Source organism: Mauremys mutica, chromosome 4 (assembly GCF_020497125.1).
Source record: "Mauremys mutica isolate MM-2020 ecotype Southern chromosome 4, ASM2049712v1, whole genome shotgun sequence".
Taxonomy (NCBI): Eukaryota; Metazoa; Chordata; order Testudines; family Geoemydidae; genus Mauremys; species Mauremys mutica.
The window spans coordinates 20683896-20705436 of NC_059075.1; the positions used below are offsets into that span (position 1 = coordinate 20683896).

A 21541-nucleotide genomic window follows, 5' to 3' on the forward strand; every position below is an offset into this window, starting at 1 on the left:
CTCTAGAATGAATGTATATTAGAGAAATCAGAAATGGAAAAAGCCTAGTAAGTCTGTGGTATACAAGCCAGGACCTCTGGGCTGCTCTTGATGTCAATCTTTCTTAGTGAAAGCATGAGGAATTATGGGAAAAGGAGAAAGCTATAAAAGCTGAACAGATCCAGAGGTTTCAACAGTAGACATGCAAAGAATCTTGTGGAAGGCTCATTCTGGAAGGCACAGCAAACTCCTCTCTCTGTAAGTCTGAAGTCACTTCCTGACTCAGATGACAAAATGTCAAGTGCTGTACTCAAAAATACTCTCTGAAGGGCACTAGAGGCATCTGTTCCTGGGAAGTAGGAGAGAACATTTTTGCTTACAGTTGCAAGCATTTATAGATCTTATCAGACTCATTTTCTCAGTTGACAACAAAGGCTCAAGAAATAGCAGTATGACCTGTCATTCCTATAGTGAATGATACAAGAAAGCTCAAGATTAGTTTGCTCAAAAGTTCAGACTTTCAAAAGGGACAAAAATAGTTTGTTCTGGTCTCAGACCTATTTTCAGCTGATCCTAGCAGCTGAGGCTGAAGTTCAGATAAAACTGACCAATTTCTAAATACTCAATCTACATTTAGAGAAATTAAAGGTATTCACTGAACACCTGTGGCAAGATACATCTTGAGTAAGTACTCTTATTTGTAAGACTCTTTTGGAAGTACTTATAATTGTGAATAGGCTAAAAAATTAAAATCTGAACCAATAAATATACCAGATCACTTAACACTCAAAACTGCATTCCATGATGTGTGACCTCCAATATAAAACCTGGCATGAAGTTTCAGAGAAGCAGTGTCAGTCTTCCCATTGATATTCCTTCCCCCTTGGACCTCGAAGCATGGTTATGCTCTATAAAGCACCATGCAAACTTACAGAATTCTGCAAATAAAATGTATACCAGTACACTTCTGATTAAAATCGTACTGTATATGTCATTTATAATACTGTATATGCTTACAAGTCAGATACAGCCTTTAGGCTTCCAAGTTGCCAATGTGGTCTGCAGTACTGAAAGGAACACAAACTCCTGGTTTAGAACAGAAGACTATTGAGCAGATAATGTGTTAATGAAAGGAGCTGACTAATAAGCTAATTAGTTTTGTGATAGAGTAATTTTATATTTTATTTTTCTGTTTTAAGCCCATAGCTGTATTACAGTGATTATGGCACTTAATTTACTTTTGTTAAATGGTATGTGAAAAGTAGTAAATAGCATAAGTGATATGTTGACCTAGTATTGTGCTTCTGTACATCTATCATGAATTATGTTTTGCGCATTACAAGTGTTCTCTGTGTATACTCTGTTAAAAACCCACTGAAACATTAAAAAATAAAGCTGTCTAAAGAATATTTCACAGCTTGATTAAAAGCTATAAATGATGTGGGAGAGTGGTAATGGATGGAGTCTACTAAAATAAGATTTAATTAATTTATATATAAAAGAAAACAACCTGCTTTTTCAAGGAAAGTTACCCCTTTAATTAAAGATAAGATTCTACAACAAAAATGCTATCAAAATATCAACACAACTTTGCTATCCAAGTATCAAATTAGCATTCCACAACATAAAGGAATCCCTGCAGATTTGCAAGGACACTGCATAGTATCTTGTTAATATTAGAGGACTTATGACATTCTAATTTTTAAAAAACAAATGAAATGTGTAGCACTCAGAATTTGCTGAGCTCTCTGAAGTGAAGTTGTAATACTGTCCTTGTGGCAACTATAATAAATTCCAATGTTAAAATAAAATTAATTTCAGTAGACGAGATTCATGGCAGGTAAAGACGAATTTGACTAAAAAAATAAATCAGTATCTATGCTATAGGCAGCAATGTATTTCACTTCACTGCCTGCATACAAGAAGGAGAGAGACAGGCACACTGGAAGTCACATGCACATACACGCCTACTAATAGAAAGGAAAATTCAGAGGTGCATTGTTGTGCAAGTCTCTTTTTAAACAAGAATACCCTGAAAAAGTTAGTATCAGAACACCTGAAACACTGCTGCAATTAACGAACGTCAAATGTCTGACCCAAAAGTAATATTTAAATTACAATGCCATATTTCTATTCAAAGGTAACTCTCTAGAACGTGAGTTATAAAATGTAATTGAACGTCCTGACTGATGCATCTCACTTACTGCCTCAGTGCAGTAGAGGCTTACAGTTAAGTTATAATGAGTGTCCAGTTGTGGAAATAATACCTGATTTGCTAAACTACCTTAGTCATAGCCATAACTTTGGAAGAGGCAAAGCGTCTTTTTTAATATCAGATACCTGTGCAATTCACAGAACTCACACTGACTTCTGCAACTGTGCAGAATTTGGTGGCTCAGGCTAAATACTGAGTTAAGAAATTTGCCTTTATTCATTGTCAAGTGTACAAGATTGCTGGCACTCATTCCTTCTCTGATCTACCCTAGCGCCAAATAAAACTACCAGAGCCCATGTATATTCCTCCTCTCAATTTATAGTCCTGTAAACTGACAACGAATGTTTATGGCAACTAATCCAATAAAAGAATTCTAAAATATGTTCACATTTGGGAATGCCCCAAACACAGCACTAAGAGGGAGTGTAACTTAATACTATGATTTGTTTTGAAACAAAGAAACCATTCCAAGTCTAGTATGCAAGGTATTTTTTCACAGCCTGACTTTCTTGAATGAATGTGAACTTCAGCAGCTAGTTTGGAGTTGAATTACATACAATTCCTAATGGAATTAACTAAATGTATATCCTAACAATTTTAGGTCACAGCTTGCCTAAAGAAAGTACGCCTCTACCCTGATATAACACTGTCCTCAGGAGCCAAAAAAAATCTTACCACGTTATAGGTGAAATTGTGTTATATCGAACTTGCTTTGATCTGCTGGAGTATGCAGCCCCTGGCCCCGAGCATTGCTTTACTGCATTATATCCAAATTCGTGTTATACCGGGTCGTGTTATATCGGGGTACAGGTGTATGACAAACTTCAAGTTGCAAAGATCAGTGATGATTTTACCTTTAGAAAGTACAAATGTTGGGATGAAATGATTTTTTATTTTTGGCCACTTCTGAATCAAAACTTCTTCTCTAAACTGTTAAGCATGGTATCATCATTCCAGACAAGCTTGGCAACACTTAAAGGGCCACTGTTGGATACTACTAAAAAATTTAGCTCAATCAAAAAGCTGTTTCAAAGTTTTAGAAGTTTTCACTGACCAAAGAAACGCGAGTAGCTCTAGCAATATTTCTTTCAGTGTGCCTTCCTACACCTTTTAGTTTCTCATTGTGAAATTTCATTTCTTTCAGTATACAACTCTAAATTCAGTTATTGGAACCCACAGTCTTTCAAGCTTCCCTTATTTTTTATTCTATTCTCTGAAGACAATATGACAAGCAATTTCTAAGTCATACTTTTTATTTCCATCATGCTTCATTTTTAGAATATTTTGGTAGCTTTTTTCCTGTTGGTCTATTTCTTCCATGTTTTAGCTTATGGATGATAGGGCTTTCCAAAGAATTAGAAGAATGCTGAAGTAATATAGCTTTGAGAATAGGATGCCTGACTCTTTTTTCACCTACTTCAATAGTATTACACCACTACCTTGATATAACGCCACCCGATTTAACATGCATTTGGATACAACGCGGTAAAGCAGTGCTCCAGGGGGGCGGGGCTGCACACTCCAGTCGATCAAAGCAAGTTCAATATAACATGGTTTCACCTATAACGCGGTAAGATTTTTTGGCTCCCAAGGACAGCATTATATCGAGGTAGAGGTGTACTTGTAATTTATGCCAGTTTTAAAGCAAGAACAATCAGTTCCACCTGCTTTCTTAAAACCTTTCTAGGTAGGATAGTTTTTCCAAGATTGGTTCCTTTTGTCAATGCACTTGCATAACTTTTATGCTTTTGTTTATTCTATAAATTGCAATTAAGTGCTTCAATTTATGTCTCTGTTGGACAGTATAAAAGAAAGTAATTTGGCTTTGGGTACTCTACAAAATGCTTCTTATTTTAAGATTTTCAATGTACATCCTTCATCCCTCATGCAAACTTCCAATCTCTCAAGTGATTTGTATTTTTAAGTCAAATTTGGTGAATGTCTAAATTTGTTATGACCAGAAGCAAATTACTCATACACTATTTTGATAAGAATTTTCATAATGAAGAAAATTAGAGGATAAAGTATGTAGAGCATCACTTACCTTTACACATTTGTGCCCTTATGTTTTGTCTACATTTTTCAGTGTTACCAAACACATCATTCTTCAAATATAAGCATGCTAAGTGTATTAGTATAAAGAACAGAATTATTTTTGGTACTATCAACTCTATCAAAGAAAGAAGAGTGCACAAGGCATGCTTTGCATCTTGTTATACAGGTGCCACAGATGCTTAAGTATCATCATTAGTCAATGGATTTCCTTCTATATTTTTCTTTCAAGGAAGAAAGTATTTAGTTCTCAGAAGAAAGTTTAGTTTTTAGAAAACCAAGGCTAGAAAGCCAAATTTTATGTTAATTGCAGGAGCCACTTTTTAAAATATAAATAAATCCTACCTTTTGATAAACCTGAATGACATGTTTCTAAAAGAAATTAAGCCAAAACAATAATTAACAGAAAAAGTTTGTACAAATTAAATTGAAAATTCATTCAAAAAGTGAAACATGCAATAACAATGAAATTTCATATTTAAATGCACCTGGAAATAAGAAGTTTCAAATTTATTCTGAGATTAGAAGAATGATTTCAGGGCTGAGGAAACGTCTTAATTTTGTTTTCAACTTTGTTTTACTTCTGAGAGCATTCCAACATTTCTTCTGAAAAGAGTCATCACTAAATATTATGAATTCAAATGTATACCAGTTTAAAAATATTCTTAAACTGTAGCACTGTTTTCACTTACAAAGGGATTGAATTTTTGTCTATTGTCCTATGCATTTCAGACAGGAAAAAATGTCAACTTTTGTAGTTGAATAGCCCCCAAATTAACTCATTTCTTCATAACATCCATTTAGTCATTTGGTGCCAAGAACTGTGTGACGGGTTGGGTCACAAAGACCCCCCTGGGACTGCCACCTGAAGTGTTAAGACTACCTCTGGGCTCATTTTCCTGGCAACTTGGGACTTAAGAACCCTGCCTTGTTGAGCCAGACACGCCAGTCTGCTGCAACACACTGTCTGAACCACATCCCCCAAAAGCTGCAGACTTACCTGAAGAAGGCTTAGAAAGTGCTCCTGTCTCTAGCACTCAGATACACAATTCCCAAAGGGATCTAAACCCCAAATAAATCCGTTTTACTCTGTATAAAGCTTATACAGGGTAAACTCAAACTGTCCACCCTCTATAATGCTGATAAGAGAGATATGCACAGCTGTTTGCTCCCTCAGGAATTACTTACTTCTGGGTTAATTAATCAGCAAAAAGTGATTTTATTAAGTATAAAAAGTCGGATTTAAGTGATTCCAAGTAATGACAGACAGAATGAAGTAAATTACCAAGCAAAAACAAAACAAAAAAACACGCAGGTCTAAGCCTAATACAGTAGGAAACTAAATGCAGGTAAATCTCACCCTCAGATATGTCCCAATAAGCTTCTTTCACAGACTAGACTCCTTCTTGCATTCTGTTAACGATACTATACCCCAACATATTTCCAGGGACCAGGAACCCACAACTTTGCTAAAACACCTATGAATCACATCAGGCTTAAAGGTACTGGAAGGGGGTGTGACCACAGACAAACAGGGATTTTACATGTACTGCCTCCGCCATGGACAGTGTCCAAATCTCTGGCAGTAAGTTCAGGAGGAGGGTGTGACATTGCACCGCATAATGCTTTAAAGAAATATGCTTATGAGTGTAAATATGACATAACCGGAATATGTTTTATGCTAGATATGCCATTTAACATATCTTCGCAAAAGTTATTACCTACTGAATATATTCATTCTATTTGTTTGCATGTATCATTTTCATATCTGAAGTTATGAGTGTTGGCTCTATGCTTGTACTTAAAGTGTTTGCTGTAGGAAGCAGATTTGGTCAACATAGTGTGAAGGGGTTATTCAAGTAATTGGGAGAACTTAACTAGCAATGGACTTTGGGAGATACCAATCCACATCTGGGCTTTCCTGGGAACATTCAAACTAACATGTAAACTATGGTGTCGGCCTGCAAAAAGCTGAAGCATTCATAGACATGTGACTTGCCCAAGTGGCTATAGACTCCATCTTGTTGCTGTGATTTTGCACAGGAGAACAAAGGGGTTTCTGCCCACAAGAGAGAATATAAAAGGCCCTGGAAACCCCTCCATTTTGTCTTCAGCGGCTCAAAAGATAGTCTCTCCACTCCAAAGAGGTGCCTGAAAGAAACTGGAACAAAGGACAGTAACTATGGGGGGGTGACTGATTGCTGGACCCAGAGTAGGAAGGAGTCTAGTCTGTAAAAAAAAGTTTATTGGAACATCTGAGGGTGAGATTTACCTGCATTTAGTTTCCTACTGTATTAGGCTTAAACTTGTGTGTTTTTGCTTTATTTTGCTTGGTAATTTACTTTGTTCTGTCTGTCATTACTTGGAACCACTTAAATCCTACTTTTTATACTTAATAAAATCACTTTTTGCTTATTAATTAAGCTAGATTAAGTAATTAATTCCTGGGGGAGCAAACAGCTGTGCATCTCTCTATCAGTGTTATAGAGGGCAGACAATTTATGAGTTTACCCTGTATAAGCTTTATACAGAGTAAAACAGATTTATTTGGGGTTTGAATCCCGTTGGGAACTGAGTATCTGGGTGCTAGAGACAGGAGCACTTTCTCAGCAATCTTCAGTTAAGCCTGCAGCTTTTGGGGGACGTGGTTCAGACCCGAGATCTGTGTTGGAGCAGACTGGCGTGTCTGGCTGAACAAGGCAGGGTTCTGAAGTCCAAAGCTGCCAGAGAAAATGGGCTCAAAGGTAGTCTCAGCACATCAGGTGGCAGTCCCGGGGGGTGGTCTCTATAACCAAACCCATGACAAATTGCCTTAACGATGCATTTATATTTAGTGGCAAACACTGTGAAATTGCCCACTCCGGAATACAAGTAATTTATTGTCACAGAGAAAAAATGAAGCAGGATATGAAAAGATGATGATTAAAAGGATGTTTTTCTGCAAAGGTGAGAAAGAAGAAACTTAAAGTGCTGAGTCCTTGGGGACAGGGTGCCTTCCTACGAGTTTGTACAGCACCAAACATGATGGGGGCATGATTCTGATCAAGGCTTCTGGATGCATACTTAATACATAATCTTTAACAAGAAATTGAGGTTTTATGTTTCCTTTGTAAGGTTTATTAAATAATCCCCAGATAGCGGAATTATTTACTGTAAAAAGGGGTCTGGTCAAAAGCTATTGTGCTGCGAATTAAAAACCAGAGTTCAAGCTTTTATAAGCTCAATTATGTTCTAAATAATTGAGAATGCTTCCTAATAGGTTCCAGTAGCAGAGCTCAAAGCTTACAAATTCATAGTACATGAATACATCCACATTTTGAATGGTAGATGGAAACATTAAGGAAGAGCATTAGAAAACTAGCAACAGTACAGACAGAAGATGATGCTCCAAAAGGATCTAATGTTTGAATAAGAAAAGCTTTGTTCTAAGCCAACATTTATAGGTAAAAGTTACTGAGATAAAAATAGACATCTTGATTATAAAAAAAAATCCCCACACATCTCCCCTCTTTAACCTGGGGATTTATCAAAATAATATACAGCAGAGAGGGGAAGACTTGAAGCAGGGCAAAAGCTTACCAAATACAGGACTGAGAGGCCTTGGATTTGTCACGGACAACTTCTACATTTTAAAGCAAAAATTCCCCATACTACACTAGTTAGATATGAGGAAACATTAAGTTGACTTAGCCTACATAGCTCTGAAGGAAGGATCCTATGAAGACTGTGAGAGATAGTGTGTACAAGGTTATAAAAAGGAAAGTAAGTGAATGGGTTAATGTTTGGGGGGTATATGCCTAACACAAAACAAATAGTCAAAGACTGAAGTGGAATAGTCTATAAATAGTTTATCAAGATTAGGCTACTAAAAGATACAATAGAGGTAGGGAGAGAATCAGAAGGTGTGTGGATAGTACCCAAAGCCTCACTCCTGCAAAAACGTATACACAAGCTCGAAGATGAAGACGCAAATGTCATGCAGTGCTCTAATGTGCATGAACTATAGGTCATTGGCTCAGATACCAGAAAGAGGAAAATAAAAAATTCAGGAGTGTTTAAAATGTATATGAAAATATGATTTTTAAATTTTAGTTCCTGTGGGAGCTGAAGAAACTTAGGTTACCAATGGCAAATTCAGAACGTCATAACTTCCTGCTGAAGTAAAAACCCTCAAAACAGGAGCAAGCCTCCGCTTAGGCTAAGCTCCTTCGGTAGGCTATAACTTTTAAGACTATGTCGGGTCTACGCCTAAACTAAGCGCCACACAAATCTTTCAAGAGTCAAGCAGGCTTCTGTCTAAGATGAGCTTTTAGGCTAGACTGACTTTTTCAAAAATTAGGGAAGCTTTATATAGAGTGACCAGGTGTCCGGTTTTCGACCAGCACACCTGGTCAAAAAGAGACCCTGACGGCTCTGGTCAGCCCTGCCGACCGGGCCGTTAAGAGTTCGTTTGGCGGTGCTGCAGCGCTAAGACAGGCTAGTTCCAGCCTGTCCTGGCTGGCACTGCGCTGTGTCCCAGAAGGAGCCAGCAGGTCCGGCTCCTAGGCGAGGGGGCCACGGGGCTCCATGCTCTGCCGCCGCCCCGAGCACCAGCTCTGCAGTCCCATGGGCTGGGAACCAGCCAATGAGAGCGGGGGTGGGAGGGGCACGGTGCCTGCATGCAAGACTGGTGCATGGAGCCTCCTAGCCCCCTGCCTGGAGTTCTGGAATACTGCTTTTGGAGCCTGCCTTAGCCCCCCTGCTGGGCTGCTGACCGGGAGCCACCCGAGGTAAAGCCACACCCCAACCCTGAGCCCCATTCCCTTGCCACAGCCCTGAGCCCACCCTGAACCCCTTCATCCCTGGCCCGACCCCAGAGCCCGCATCCCCAGCCAGAGCCCTCACCCCCTTCTGCACCCCAACTCCCTGCCCCAGCCTGGAGCCCCTTCTTTCACCCTGAACCTCTCATTTCTGGCCCCTTCCTGGAGTCCTCCCACCCTCCCGCACCCCAACCCCGTGCCTCATCCCAGTGAAAGTGAGTGAGGGTGGGGGAGAGCAAGCCGCTGAGGGAGGGGGAATGTAGTGGGCGGGGCCGTGGCCTTGGAGAAGGGGCAGGTCTAGGGTGTTTGGTTTTGTGCGACTAGAAAGTTGGCATGTCTAGCTCCTTTATAGCTCCGTAGCCCGCCTGTCATTAAACTCCAGACAGACAGAAATCAGTCCTAGTGACAGACCACACCATTGCAATGAACAGTCAAGTTAACACGTGCATAAAATCTCTGCAGAATCAGAGCCCAAGTATGTTACAGATCAAGGTGAGACACGTTGATTATGTTTCCTAGCAGGAAGTACGATAGGCCAAATTCTGCCAACTTATGACCCATGTAACCCTATATAATTATAGTCAAATTGATTTCTAAACTATAAGAACAATGGCTTTCAAAGATCTAAAGAACTCCAAAAATTCAAAAACTAATACATCTAGTATTTCAGATTACAGAAATGGCTAAACTACATTGTTCAATGAATATGAATAGAACTGAACTGCAGCAAAATGAAGTATTTGGAGAATGGGAAGTACCTAAGTGAAGAAAAATTCTCACTATTACAAGCTGTTATTTTAAAACAAGCCTTACCTTCTTGTTAGTTTTGAAGTTAATTTACTAAAAAGATTGGTGGAGCCCCTGCTCCTAGTCTGTGAAAGTGGTGTTGCTTCATGGGATAGACTGGGTGAGGCAGGTGGTCCATTATATGTAGCAGTACGTCGCTCTCTGAGTTGACCGTGGAAAGTGCTACGACTGGCAGTTCCTCTTGGGAAACGAATGCGATCAGGTGTAGTTGCACTGCTAATGCTATGAGTTGAAGCAACAGGAGTTCTTTGATCAGGACCAGTGCTACAGAGGGAAACAAAAACATATTACAGAGTTTCATATTATCCTTTACACAAACCCCAAAGCTTTGCAGGAAACAATGCCTGACTACAAATGTGCAACTGTAGATTCTACAATACAGTACACTTAAAAACATCCTTATATAGGGAATGGTAGGAAAAAAAAACCAAAGAGTTACTACAGGACATTACAGAATCAAGTAATATTTTACAAAAAGTTAGGAATAAAGAAAGTCTAAACACAAATTTGTGCATTTAGAAAAATGTAATATTGAGCAAGACGGTTGGGAATTAGAGGAAACTGTGCATACAGATTTTCACTGACAAGACTGATGAAAGAAGGAAGGACAAAAAAACTTCCTTTCAGGTGTGTGTGTAGGGAAAATGGATCAAGTATAACCTTGCTGTCTCCTTCCTATGCCTGTGGAGAACCTTGCTAATTTGTGAACATTTTGTATCAGATCTCTATATACCAGCAATCTACTTGAAAATATTAAAATTCCTAGCAGTACAAAAATATTAGAATATAATCCCCCCTCCCCAAAAGTGTTCAAGAACAGGGGGATTTTTGATAATTTTAGTAGTAAGAAAGAAGAATTAAATGTTCACTATGGTAGGATTATATCACAGACACCACAAAACAATAAATGTAAACAAAACTAAAAATTAGGAAACATCTTGCAGAAAATACAGTCTAGAACAAATCTAAAATTCCACAGCACAAAGTTAAAAAGCAGGTAAAACTTAGTTTCACAATTATTTCAGTTTTTCTTACATAAGCTTGAAGTTATCTGCGTCATTGTTTATTGGAAGTAACATCATCTTCGTGTGCACAGAGGCTGACATGGATATCGACTTCTGATGTCGTAGCTGAATGCTGGAGGAGGTGGTGGTACAAACTGAGGCAGGGCTAGCTGCATAAGCGAACATTTCTGTCAGGCTGTGAGGGGGTTTGGGTTCAGGCAGAGGCAGAGAGAACAGCATGACGGACCAATGACAAAGTGCAAACTACCGTGTCTAGTGAAAAGAAAACACTTCTTCTCACAAACATCTGGCTTTTGTCAAAAAGAATGCGTTACCACCACTTGCACAGGAGATAGAGCAATTAACTATTCTACACTGACTAAAACTTTTTTTAAACTGTCCTTTTCTGCAATGTGATAATTCAAATGCATTGACAGCATTAGCTTGTGGACACCTGTCTTGACTAGTTAGATGTATAGGAAGCTTGGGCCTTGAAATTCTTAGTGATCTGCACCAAAGTATTATTTGAAATAAAGGTGCAGATTGTATCAGTTATTTTTCCTATGAAAAATGCTTTTAAAAAACCTTCTTAACACCCCAGGTCTAATGAGTGGGAATGGTCTCCTGGGTGAACGGTAATTCCAGTCAAATACTCTGCTGCTGCTTGAAAGTGTCCAGGTTTTTTTTAAATTTGCTCTTCCAGTGGGACACTCATTTTAATAAACCTCAACCACTGATGGGTTGAGGACTTAATGGACATAACCCAGACCTGAAGGCTTAGGATATCTATGCTAGAGTAGCAAATTAATAGTCTATCCTACTGATGAGTCTACCCTGCTACAAGGACTAAGGGTATTGGAGTTCTGGAATGGCAGTTCAATTATCTCTGTGCAGAGCAAAGGACAAGATTTTTCAAGAATACTTTGTACTTGGGGATCATTGAGTAGTACATCGATTAAAATTCATGCTTTGAAGGAAGGTCTATTGAATCTTCTTCAGTAAAAAGGATGGATGGCTGTCATGTGGTGCTTCATAGTTCAAACTAGGTGGTAAAAAATAAGCATTGTTCAGCTTAGGGAAGTAACTCAGTATCTGGCAACAGGAGTTCCAAACCTGCTGTTCCATGTGATCAAAAGAAAAAGTTACATACATTCATATTTAAGAAACTCCCTTGTGGCTACAGATATTGGGGGCACAAGCACTGGAGTCTGTCATTCAGTTAACTCAGAACTCCTGCAAGGATGCTGGTTCAGTTAGACTATCAGCTGCCTACTATAGATTTAGAGATTATTTAGAATGCTTTGAAAAAAGTTTCAGAGTCAACATGCCAGTCATTTTTAATAGAGCTTTTTCTTATGTAAATTGGGTAATTTTTTAAAAAAGCCTTTCACTGAATGGATCTGATATGCTATTTTATCATTCCTGGTTTTTGTTTTTCTCAGATGAAGACATCAGTATCCCTGTCTATAATCACTTTTTTTGTTAATGGCTTGAGTGGTCTCAATCTCAATAGCAAGCATCTCAAGTAGATAAGCACTTAAGGGATAAATAATCCTGAAACAGCTGACCACTAAAGGGTCAAAACTTAATTTGTACAACTTATTACAAAGATAAACTGACTGTTTCCCCTTTTTAGGATTATTTGTTCTAAATTTTATCTATCTTTAAGGGCATTATGAGCCTTATAGAAACTAAGTCCCCTACCGCCAAACAGATGCTTAACGTTTGAGCCTTCTCCCTCAGAATCTTCTGTACCCCACCTTTGCCAGAAGTCATCCTCCTGGTGCTGTCATATCCTGCTGCTAGAACTGCTTTCTTGGCCTGTAAGCTTGCTGCACATCTGGCATGGCGATGACTAAGTACTTTGCTCCTAACAACATGGTTTTTCAATTGTTTCTTTTGCGATATACTACTACTTTGTTACAATAAAATCTTTATAAAAAGATGTGAGGTGTTGCAAACAATGTACTCACATGAACCTCATAAGCCACCTCCAGCAGTTTTCCACAGTTGTGACAAACTATGGTGCAAGCTGGGATGTTCAGAGTAGGAGAAAGATAGCTCTTTGGAAGGCATTATATTTGGTCCCTATATTAATTGATTATTTTTTCTTAAAATATGCTGCCTATGTCAAAACTCAATGTGTAAAGAACACACGTAGGCAGCATACGGTGGGATAACATGTTTTGTAAAGAAAGGCATGAAATGCATTTAAGCTTTTTTAATATATATATTCTCTCCTGACATTAGAAGAGCTCTTCAGGTCTTCAGCTGGTCACTAGTCTCAACATCCTCAATTATAGTAAACCTAAAATCTTAGTTGAAATGTTCTTTAGAGCAGTTCTCCCTTACAATAATTCCTATCACAAAGAAGTGCAATTTGAAAGCCACAAAACCCATTTCTAAGGAAACCCTGAATTCAAACAAACAAAGTTTCTACTTCAGAATCCACATCTAAGAAAAAGACCACAGATCTTTCTAGAGTTTTATCTTTCACAGAGTTCAGAGATAAGAGTATTGGAGAGAGAAAAAAACTGAAAAAGCAGCATTTATTTTAGATCCAATCAATACTGCACTTAATAGAATCTGTCATGCTTATGTCCAACTACAGCAACCAAGTATATTGAGATTTGACTCTATAACCCTCTGCAGCAATTCTCAGACTGTGCCAATCTAAGATGTACTGCTACATACACAAATAGTTAAATCCACTGAATCACAGCCAGGAATTTCTAGTTATAAAGACAAACTTAACAATGTTGTGTTTTATTCTGTCAAACTTTAGCAAGATCAATAAGTATTAATTAAAAATATTAGTACCTGCATATTTATGGAACCAATAATGAAGTTGTTATATCAAAGGATAGACTCCATAACAGCAAGACCAACATGTTTTAACCAAAAGTAAAGAGTGGTAAAAGCTAATGTGAAATGTCTGACATCAACAGTATAAATGCCTTAACGAGGACACAAAGTATGTCCTAACAAACTTGAAGTTTGGAATAGTTTTACTACTTGCATTACACTCTGATCAAGAATAGAAACTTCCCTCCCTGCTGACAGCTGCAGAAAGCAGGACTGTTCAGCATTTTTGAAAGTGAAGATAAGTTACAGAATATAAAGTATGTGTCTAGGAAGGTCAGTGGGCCCAACACACTGGTTTATTTATTGCTATGTACTGTACAGCACTGACTTTGGACAAAATGAAGTCTATTGAAGCATGGTGTAATATTGAGAAAGTCAAGGCCAGAAAAGACAAAAGAGCAATTTCTCAGCAATACAGAATGAAGATGCTCCCAGCAGAAGACCAAGAGGATAACACTGAACTCTCTTAAGCCCGGAAATTTATTTCAATTTAAGATCACGTAGACCAGAAGATGCTGCAAAACAGAGTGCTAATTTAAAGACTGATTATAAAAGAAACCGAGCTGACTATCCAGCTAAGTAATGAGCTCTAACAAACAATGGTACAAAGGGACACATTTTCACATGCATTGTATAAATATTTCTAATGACTACTGTTTACCTAAGAGCTATTAAAATGCTGAAGTTACTGAATTATCAGGAAAGCGGTTTTAAGATCAAGATTAATAAATGCAGAATATAACCAAGCAGTTTGCGTGCGAGGTGAGTGCAAAGATGTGTTTGGATTGACACCATGTGGCATCTCTCTGAAGTGGTACAGCAACTGTTCCGAACTGTACCTTTTGGACATCATTTTGGTTGCGTGCAGCATCATGTTTAAAAATAACTTGTACAGAAAAAACACATTAACATATCTTAAATTTAAAAAGTATTCCATCCCTTTCCTTAACCCAAGCAAAGACTTAGTAATATTAACAAGGACCAGTCAATGGAGGATGAGACAGACACCACTATTTAATAGGCCTGTAATTTGCATACTAGTCAATTATAGACCAAGCTGGCCAGTTTGGCAGGGGGAAAAGAGGTGTGCAGAGTCAATTTAGATTTAGGAATTAGGGAGAATTAAAACCTGCCAGGCTTGCTGAAGGCCAGTGGGAGGAGACAAAGGTCAGAGTCATGTCCCTTATCCCAGACACCAGTGGAGGTGATGCCGAACCTTCATTCAGCATGTCCAACTCAGTCCCGCTCTTCCTTTACATGCTGCTGGAGAAAAAAGCAGGAGGCAAAACCATACACTTTGTGAAATGAAGGCAATTCCACACAGTGACTGCAGCATGAGGGTGTAGTGGCAAACGCCTGTTCCTTTCCTCTGCCAGAGAGATCCCAAAATAGGGATCAATGGAAAGAAACTGATGAGAAGGGAGCTAGTTGTTTTTTTCCCCAGACATCCAGCAAAAAAAATTATCACCATTGATTTGACTGGTAACCCCATATCTTCTGCATAATATAACTCCCCTCAAACTTAGCATTCCCTTAGTTTAGGGAGAAGGCCCGTATTTGCGTATGAAATTCTATACCCTCACTCAGGCCTGGTCTACACTCCAGAGTTAGGTTGATGTAAGGCAGCTTACATCGACCTAATTATGTCAGTGTCTATGCTACAGCCTTGCTCCCGCCGATGTAAGTGCCCTACTACACTGACAGAACATCACCTCCATGAGAGGGTGTAGGTCTGTGTAGTTGGGTGACACACCGTCCAGCAGACACTGTGTTACTTACATTGGCTGTCATTCTTGTCAATTTCACAGATCCGTGCTGGAGCTGTAAAGTTGACAAGAAAGGCTGGTAGGTTCCTTGCCTTGGGCTAGGAGCCCTGCTGCCCCCCAGGCTCTAGGCAGCTGGGAGCCCGGAGGTGCCCAGAGGGGCAGCCGGGCTCCCAGTGGAGAGCTGTGCGCCGAGCTGAGAGCCCAGGCTCTCAGCCCTCATACTGTTGCTCTTAAGTCAGTGTAACAAAGTGCTCCTTGTGAGGCTGCGCACTATCAACAGAAGGTTAGTGTGGGCATGAAAAACTGCAGTAATTACTGTGGATACTAACAAAGGTTAACTTAAGTTTGTAGCGTAGACATGCCCTCAGAGAGGAGCTTTGCTTCTTTACAGTCCCATTTGTTCAACAACTTGCCACAGATTGTAGCCACCTGGAGGACAGAATCATACAACTGTAACTAACTGGGTGAAGGGGATGCTCACACTGATATGTTCTTTAATTTTTTTAAACCAAAAATCTTTTACTGAAACAGAGCATTCCTTGTCCAAATATCCAAAAGAATGACCGAATGATTCAATTTTAACCTGTGTACATAGGCTATCCAACCATACAACAGATGATCATGGTTCATAAGTTAGTATCTACAAATTTTGGGAACCTTAGAAGAATACTTCAGGTCTACATACTGCAGAAGCAAGTACTTTCAAGTATCCACAAGCTGGGGATTTGTACTTACCTTTAAGAGAAAAAAATGTGACACTTAGTGGTATTGCTTCATTTTGAATCATATACTACAACTTTTTCAAAGCATGAGAAAATAAGTACAGCAAATTTTTCTTTGAGAAATTTCATACCTGTTCTCCTTGCCATTTTGGATTACTGAATGTCTATCTGCAGTGGTTCTCTCACTACAAACGTATGTATTGCGGCGTGTCATTGCTCCAGGTGCGGTATTATTCTACAATTAAAGATACAATGTGTGTTAATCCACCCAAAAAGTTTGTGCAAGACTCAGGGCAAAATCAGTATCAACAATATGTGGTTGAAGACCTTATTTTCCTTAAATTTATGCTATAATTTGTTCTACAGCTTATAGTAAAAGCCTTACATTGATTTGTTTCCAAATTAGATAAGAAACAGCAATACCCTTTAGTTATGGTGACTGCGCTGGTCTTTCTAAGAAAGTGCTAAGATGAACGAACTGTTTGAAACAATTTCATTTTATTTTGACTATTCAACAAGAGTTAATAGAGTAAGCTTAACTTTAATCACAAATGCCCTCAACTACTGATGTAAATAAAAATGAGAATTTTATGGAAGTTACTCTAGAGCTGTAGTTCCTTTACCAGATATTCTTGAAAGATATTTTATGACTTTTAGAATGTGGAAATCATCATCTTTTCTTAAAACACTTTTCTGAAACTGAATCAAGCCCCTAACAAGTTAATTGGCAGGAAAAGCAAAGATCTAACAGAAACAAACAGATGTGGCTAAGTACAATGGGGAAGTAAATAAATAAAGGCTCTTAAAAATACTAATGCCATAAAGATGAGTCTAAAGTTTTGAAACCAATAATGAACAATTAAAGTAGAAAAGGCAAATTCCAGAAAATCTCAGTTAAGACTTTTTCAAATATAAATATACACAAAAACATTAGACAGAGGACAAGAGAACCACAAGGCCACTTAAAATGAAAATGGAGACCTTAGAGGGGGGATAAAGAAATAGAATTAATTACTTTGCCTCTGTCTTTGCAGAGGAAGAGGGTGGAGATATGCCCAACTTGGCGGTCAATTTTCCAGGAACGACTGAGGAGCTAGTAGTGCACAGATAACAGAATTATATAAAAAAGAGTTAGATGCACTTAATGTAGAAAAAGCACGAGATCCAGATAAACATGCACCCAGGGGTTTTAGAGGAAGCAAGCAAGGAAACTAGCGAATCTTTGACTCCCCCCTTCTCATTCCAGTTCACTGGATTTCAGATAAATTCCATACGATTGGAAAATGGAAAATAAATCCATTACCGTGCTTTGTTTTTAAAAAGGATTGCGGGACAAAGAATGACACAAGAGAGGTTACTGAGTTTAAACATCCACTGCTGGGAAAAATCCTGGAAACCAGTTTAAGGGATGTTATCAGTGAACACATGGCTAAGTCCCTGTCGATTACAGATTGCTAGTAAGAATTTAGGAAGACGAGTTACCTAACCAGTTGTAGTTCTTTGAAACTCAGTGCATTTTTAAAAAGAATTTGAGATAAGGTTCCGCATAAAAACAAATGGCTACAGTAGCGTGCAATGGAATAAAAGGTAAAAAGATACTGAGAAAAAATGGGCCTAAGAGAAAAAAAACAAAGAGTAGCCATTGACAAACTTTTCAAGTTGAAAAAAAGGTTCCAAGAGGGGTCAGTAAAAAACCTGTTATTCAATATATATAAAACAGCTCCCTGCGGTCCTCTCTCAGGCAAAGTTCCGATACATATCAGTTTATAATCAGGTTCCAAATTCCCCACAATTCCACAGCTGCAGAATATACTAAAAATCCATTTATTTCTTCAGAACTGTACACTTGAATCCAAGGTGTCATTTAAAAGAAATGTCTAGCACTTGCTGTTGCAAGCTTTAAAAACTTGAACTGGTTATAAGCTGATGCGGAGTCATGTGCTCAAGCCTGCCAATAGCTGAAATAACAGTTCTAAATATGAACAGTCACCATTCATTTGAATGGGGTGTTAATGTTTATTATTATTAGGCTTAAAAGTTAACACTGCATTAACTTACTGAACATTGTAGGCAAAACAGCCAGCTGAAGACAGAAAAATCCATGACATGGTGAAAGATAAAAATTGAGGGGAAGTGTAAAAAGTTTAATTTAACACCAAATTAAGCAACAGCAAATTATGAACTGATTGTATTATTCATTTTCATATTTAATACAGTATGAAACAATTTTTAATTTATCTGAAGCTGCCAGAAAACCTCTAGTTTGCTGCCCTGGATTGCTAAGAAACCAGAGGCCTTGCTATAGAATTTGGTGAAAGCTCTGTAGAAAGCTTGACCTTATAACATATACTGATTTCAGTGGGAGTTTGTCTGTATAAAGACCGCAGGAATCTGCCAATACATTTTACACATACATGCATATGAAAATGAAATCTGTTAGCTATGCAACCTCAACGATGCATTAAACTTGCCAGTCAATACAAAAGGTTGTAACAACACTATTAACTTGGCATCTCTGCCCTGTATGTGGTATGACGTACATCTTATGGCACAATTTATTAACTTGTTCGTTCTCAATTTTTTTTTTTTTTTTGGAGCCACTATGTGATAGAATGGCAGCTGAGCCTCTCCACGCTCTTTTTCTACCTTTTCTCTGTCGGAGCACAACAGTGGTGCCGTTGCAGCATGTTAAGTGAGACATACCCTAAGCTTAACTTAAAACTAAACACTAACACTATAAACACACAAAGCTAAGACACTGTATTCTTCAAGAGAGAAAATTCACGTTCAGTGGATCCACAGAAGTTCATATCTGTCTGCTGTCACAGCTGGATAGAGTTGAGGTGGCAGAGGGCACACCCTCTTTTATAGGCACACCCGGAGAACACAGCAGAATGCAGGTGGGAACAGGAGGGGTGAGTGAGCTCTCTAACAGGCACTGCTACCAGAATGCATCCCATGAGTGGGACTTTGCAGAGTACACTTGAAGGTGGTGGCTACATATTTCTGGGAATAAGGAGCATCCTCTGATGCCATCAAAGGCTGAGCTGAGCACCATGAACATACTGAAGAGAAGCTTGGGCTGGCAGGCTGCTGCAGCTGCATTGGACGAGTTAGCTGCATGTGCAGTCAGCTACATTAGGAGAGACAACCAGAGGAAGGAGGGAAGGTGAATGGCTTTCAAGGAGTCACTTGCTGGTTCTTCTAAAGATGTCATAACACATTTGCAGAAAGTCTGTAAGAGCTAGGGTCCTGAAGCCTCTTTCACCCACTATAATTGCCTTCCTCTGACTTGCCATCCTGAACTATTCTGAAGGCCCTTTAGGTTGGGAGACAGCAATAAGGTATACATTTGGAAATATAAAACAATCCGTGAATAGTATGCATGAGTAATATGGCAGAATTATGTTGCTGCTAAAGCCTTATTTTTTGAGATTTTAATTGAGCAGACTACATATTAGTTTCCAGCAACTTTTAAAAGCAAAATAAATTTGACAAGTATTTTGCTAGTGGAACTAATCTGATTCTTACTGCACAGCTGTTCAGTTTGCACAGCTATCTGATTTGCAAGGGCCTGCATGCGCAATCAGCTTTAGAAGCACAACTTCTATGTTCCCTAAACCCACGAACACTAATCAGCTGCACACACATGCACAACACTTGCCTTGAAGTGTATACCTGCAGACTTAATAGTCTGCTGTACAAGCTTAGTATGCAATTGTTTAATGGTTCTAACAGTTAAAGAAGAGTTAGACTTTTTCAAAATCATACATTAGTCTTCAACAAGGACTATGCCCATACCAAGTTTCAAAGTTCTGCCATTTTGCAGTAGCTTTTTATTAAAAAGTAGTTAATTTTTTTTTTTTTAAAGGAAAGAAGTTACTAGTAATTCTGCTTCTCGGAAGTTATCTCAAGGGATCATCAATTTTAGGCCTTATGCAATCAGTGAGACAGGATGGAACTTCTGTACCTGAAGGATTTTTTGCACCCAGAATGGTAGGTCAGCACAAGACAACCCACTTTCTTCTGGCTGCATGCCAACTACCACAGCCCTTAAATATTCTAGCCAATTCCTGGACTGTGGGGGAAGTAACAGCTTCCTATACACATCAGTTATAACAATTAACTCTAAAAATGACTACACAAGAACTTGCATTGGAAACCCTGTTAAGTTTATATGGTTAAACATTAAAAGAACCAGGAACTATCACTCCACCCTTTTATGTGGTCCTACAAGGCTGTTTCTGATTATATTAGTGTCACTGTTTGATTCAGTGTGCAAGTCGGACCTTTTACCATGAACAAAGCAGGTATTCCATGGATCTCTCAATATAGCCCAAATTTTGATTTCAATTACAATGTAAAACTAGAAGCCACTGGAATAAAGCCACTTATGTCAGGATCTAGCTGGTGTAACAGAGCAAGCCAAAATACCAAAGAATGAAGCACTCAGGCTATAATGCAAAGGGCTGAAAAAAAGGGCAATAATTCTGAGTGTGGAGCAAAAACATACTGCTGCCAAAAAAAAAAAAAAAGATTACTGGAGTGAAGGCCACTGTTAGGACAAAACCAATTTAAAGGCCCTAACACTCTGGGACCAGATAACCCAGAACACCAAGAGAGACAAACAATTAACAGGAAGTTTAACACTGATCAGAAGGAAGGAGGGTGGGGATCAGAAAAGAATACACATAGCACTGTCAGAGCAGATGTATGAACCACAGCTGAACAGAAGGCAGAGGGAGGGGATCCCTCTTACAGGAGGAGTTCATTGCCAGCCTGTAGCTGAGAATGGCTTGGCTGGAAGGTTCCAGAAACTGGAGGTAGTGGCTGCTGCTGGTACACAACCAATAAGAGAGGTTGAAGGCCTTCTGCCGAGCTACTTTTTGGCCTCAGAGGACAAAAGGTTTGAATTAGGGACATTCTGCCATTTTTTATATTGCAGTGCAATAATCTTGCCAGGATGGCATCTTTAAAGAAACATACCATCCCAAGCTGGATAATGGCTGAAGAGATTTTGTTGATACTTTAAAAAATTCACAATGCAGGGAAGATTTCTGCGCAGAAGCTGAATGTTCCAGAAAGTCTGAGTTTGTGGAAACAGACTTATTATGAAAACTGTTTTCCAACCTTAGTTATAAAGGTGGCAATCAAGCAAAACGTTTAGTTGAACGGAGACAAGCTGGTCTGGGAACTGAGCTAAGGTAGAAATAACCTCAGCCCCCTAGTAACTTACTAGCTGAAGGATCTGGAAGTCATTGTGGGAGAGTTTCACTGAAACTAATCAGCTCAAAGCACTGCAGCAGAAAGATCAGAGGACCGTTTTAAGAGG

General features: G+C 38.8%; 1 protein-coding gene across 4 annotated transcripts in view; it reads right to left on the reverse strand.

The window, feature by feature from the left end:
* MARK3 (microtubule affinity regulating kinase 3) overlaps positions 1-21541 on the reverse strand; it is a 99755-nt gene that overhangs the window by 5663 nt on the left and 72551 nt on the right. For 2 of the 4 annotated variants that reach the window (XM_045013413.1, XM_045013415.1), the window contains 3 exons: positions 16341-16444; positions 9859-10116; positions 4592-4618 (listed from right to left, as the gene is read on the reverse strand). In XM_045013413.1, the coding sequence (XP_044869348.1) occupies positions 4592-4618; positions 9859-10116; positions 16341-16444 (389 nt within the window). The remainder of the gene's footprint in view (positions 1-4591; positions 4619-9858; positions 10117-16340; positions 16445-21541) is intronic. The other 2 variants (XM_045013414.1, XM_045013416.1) reach the window with 1 other exon arrangement.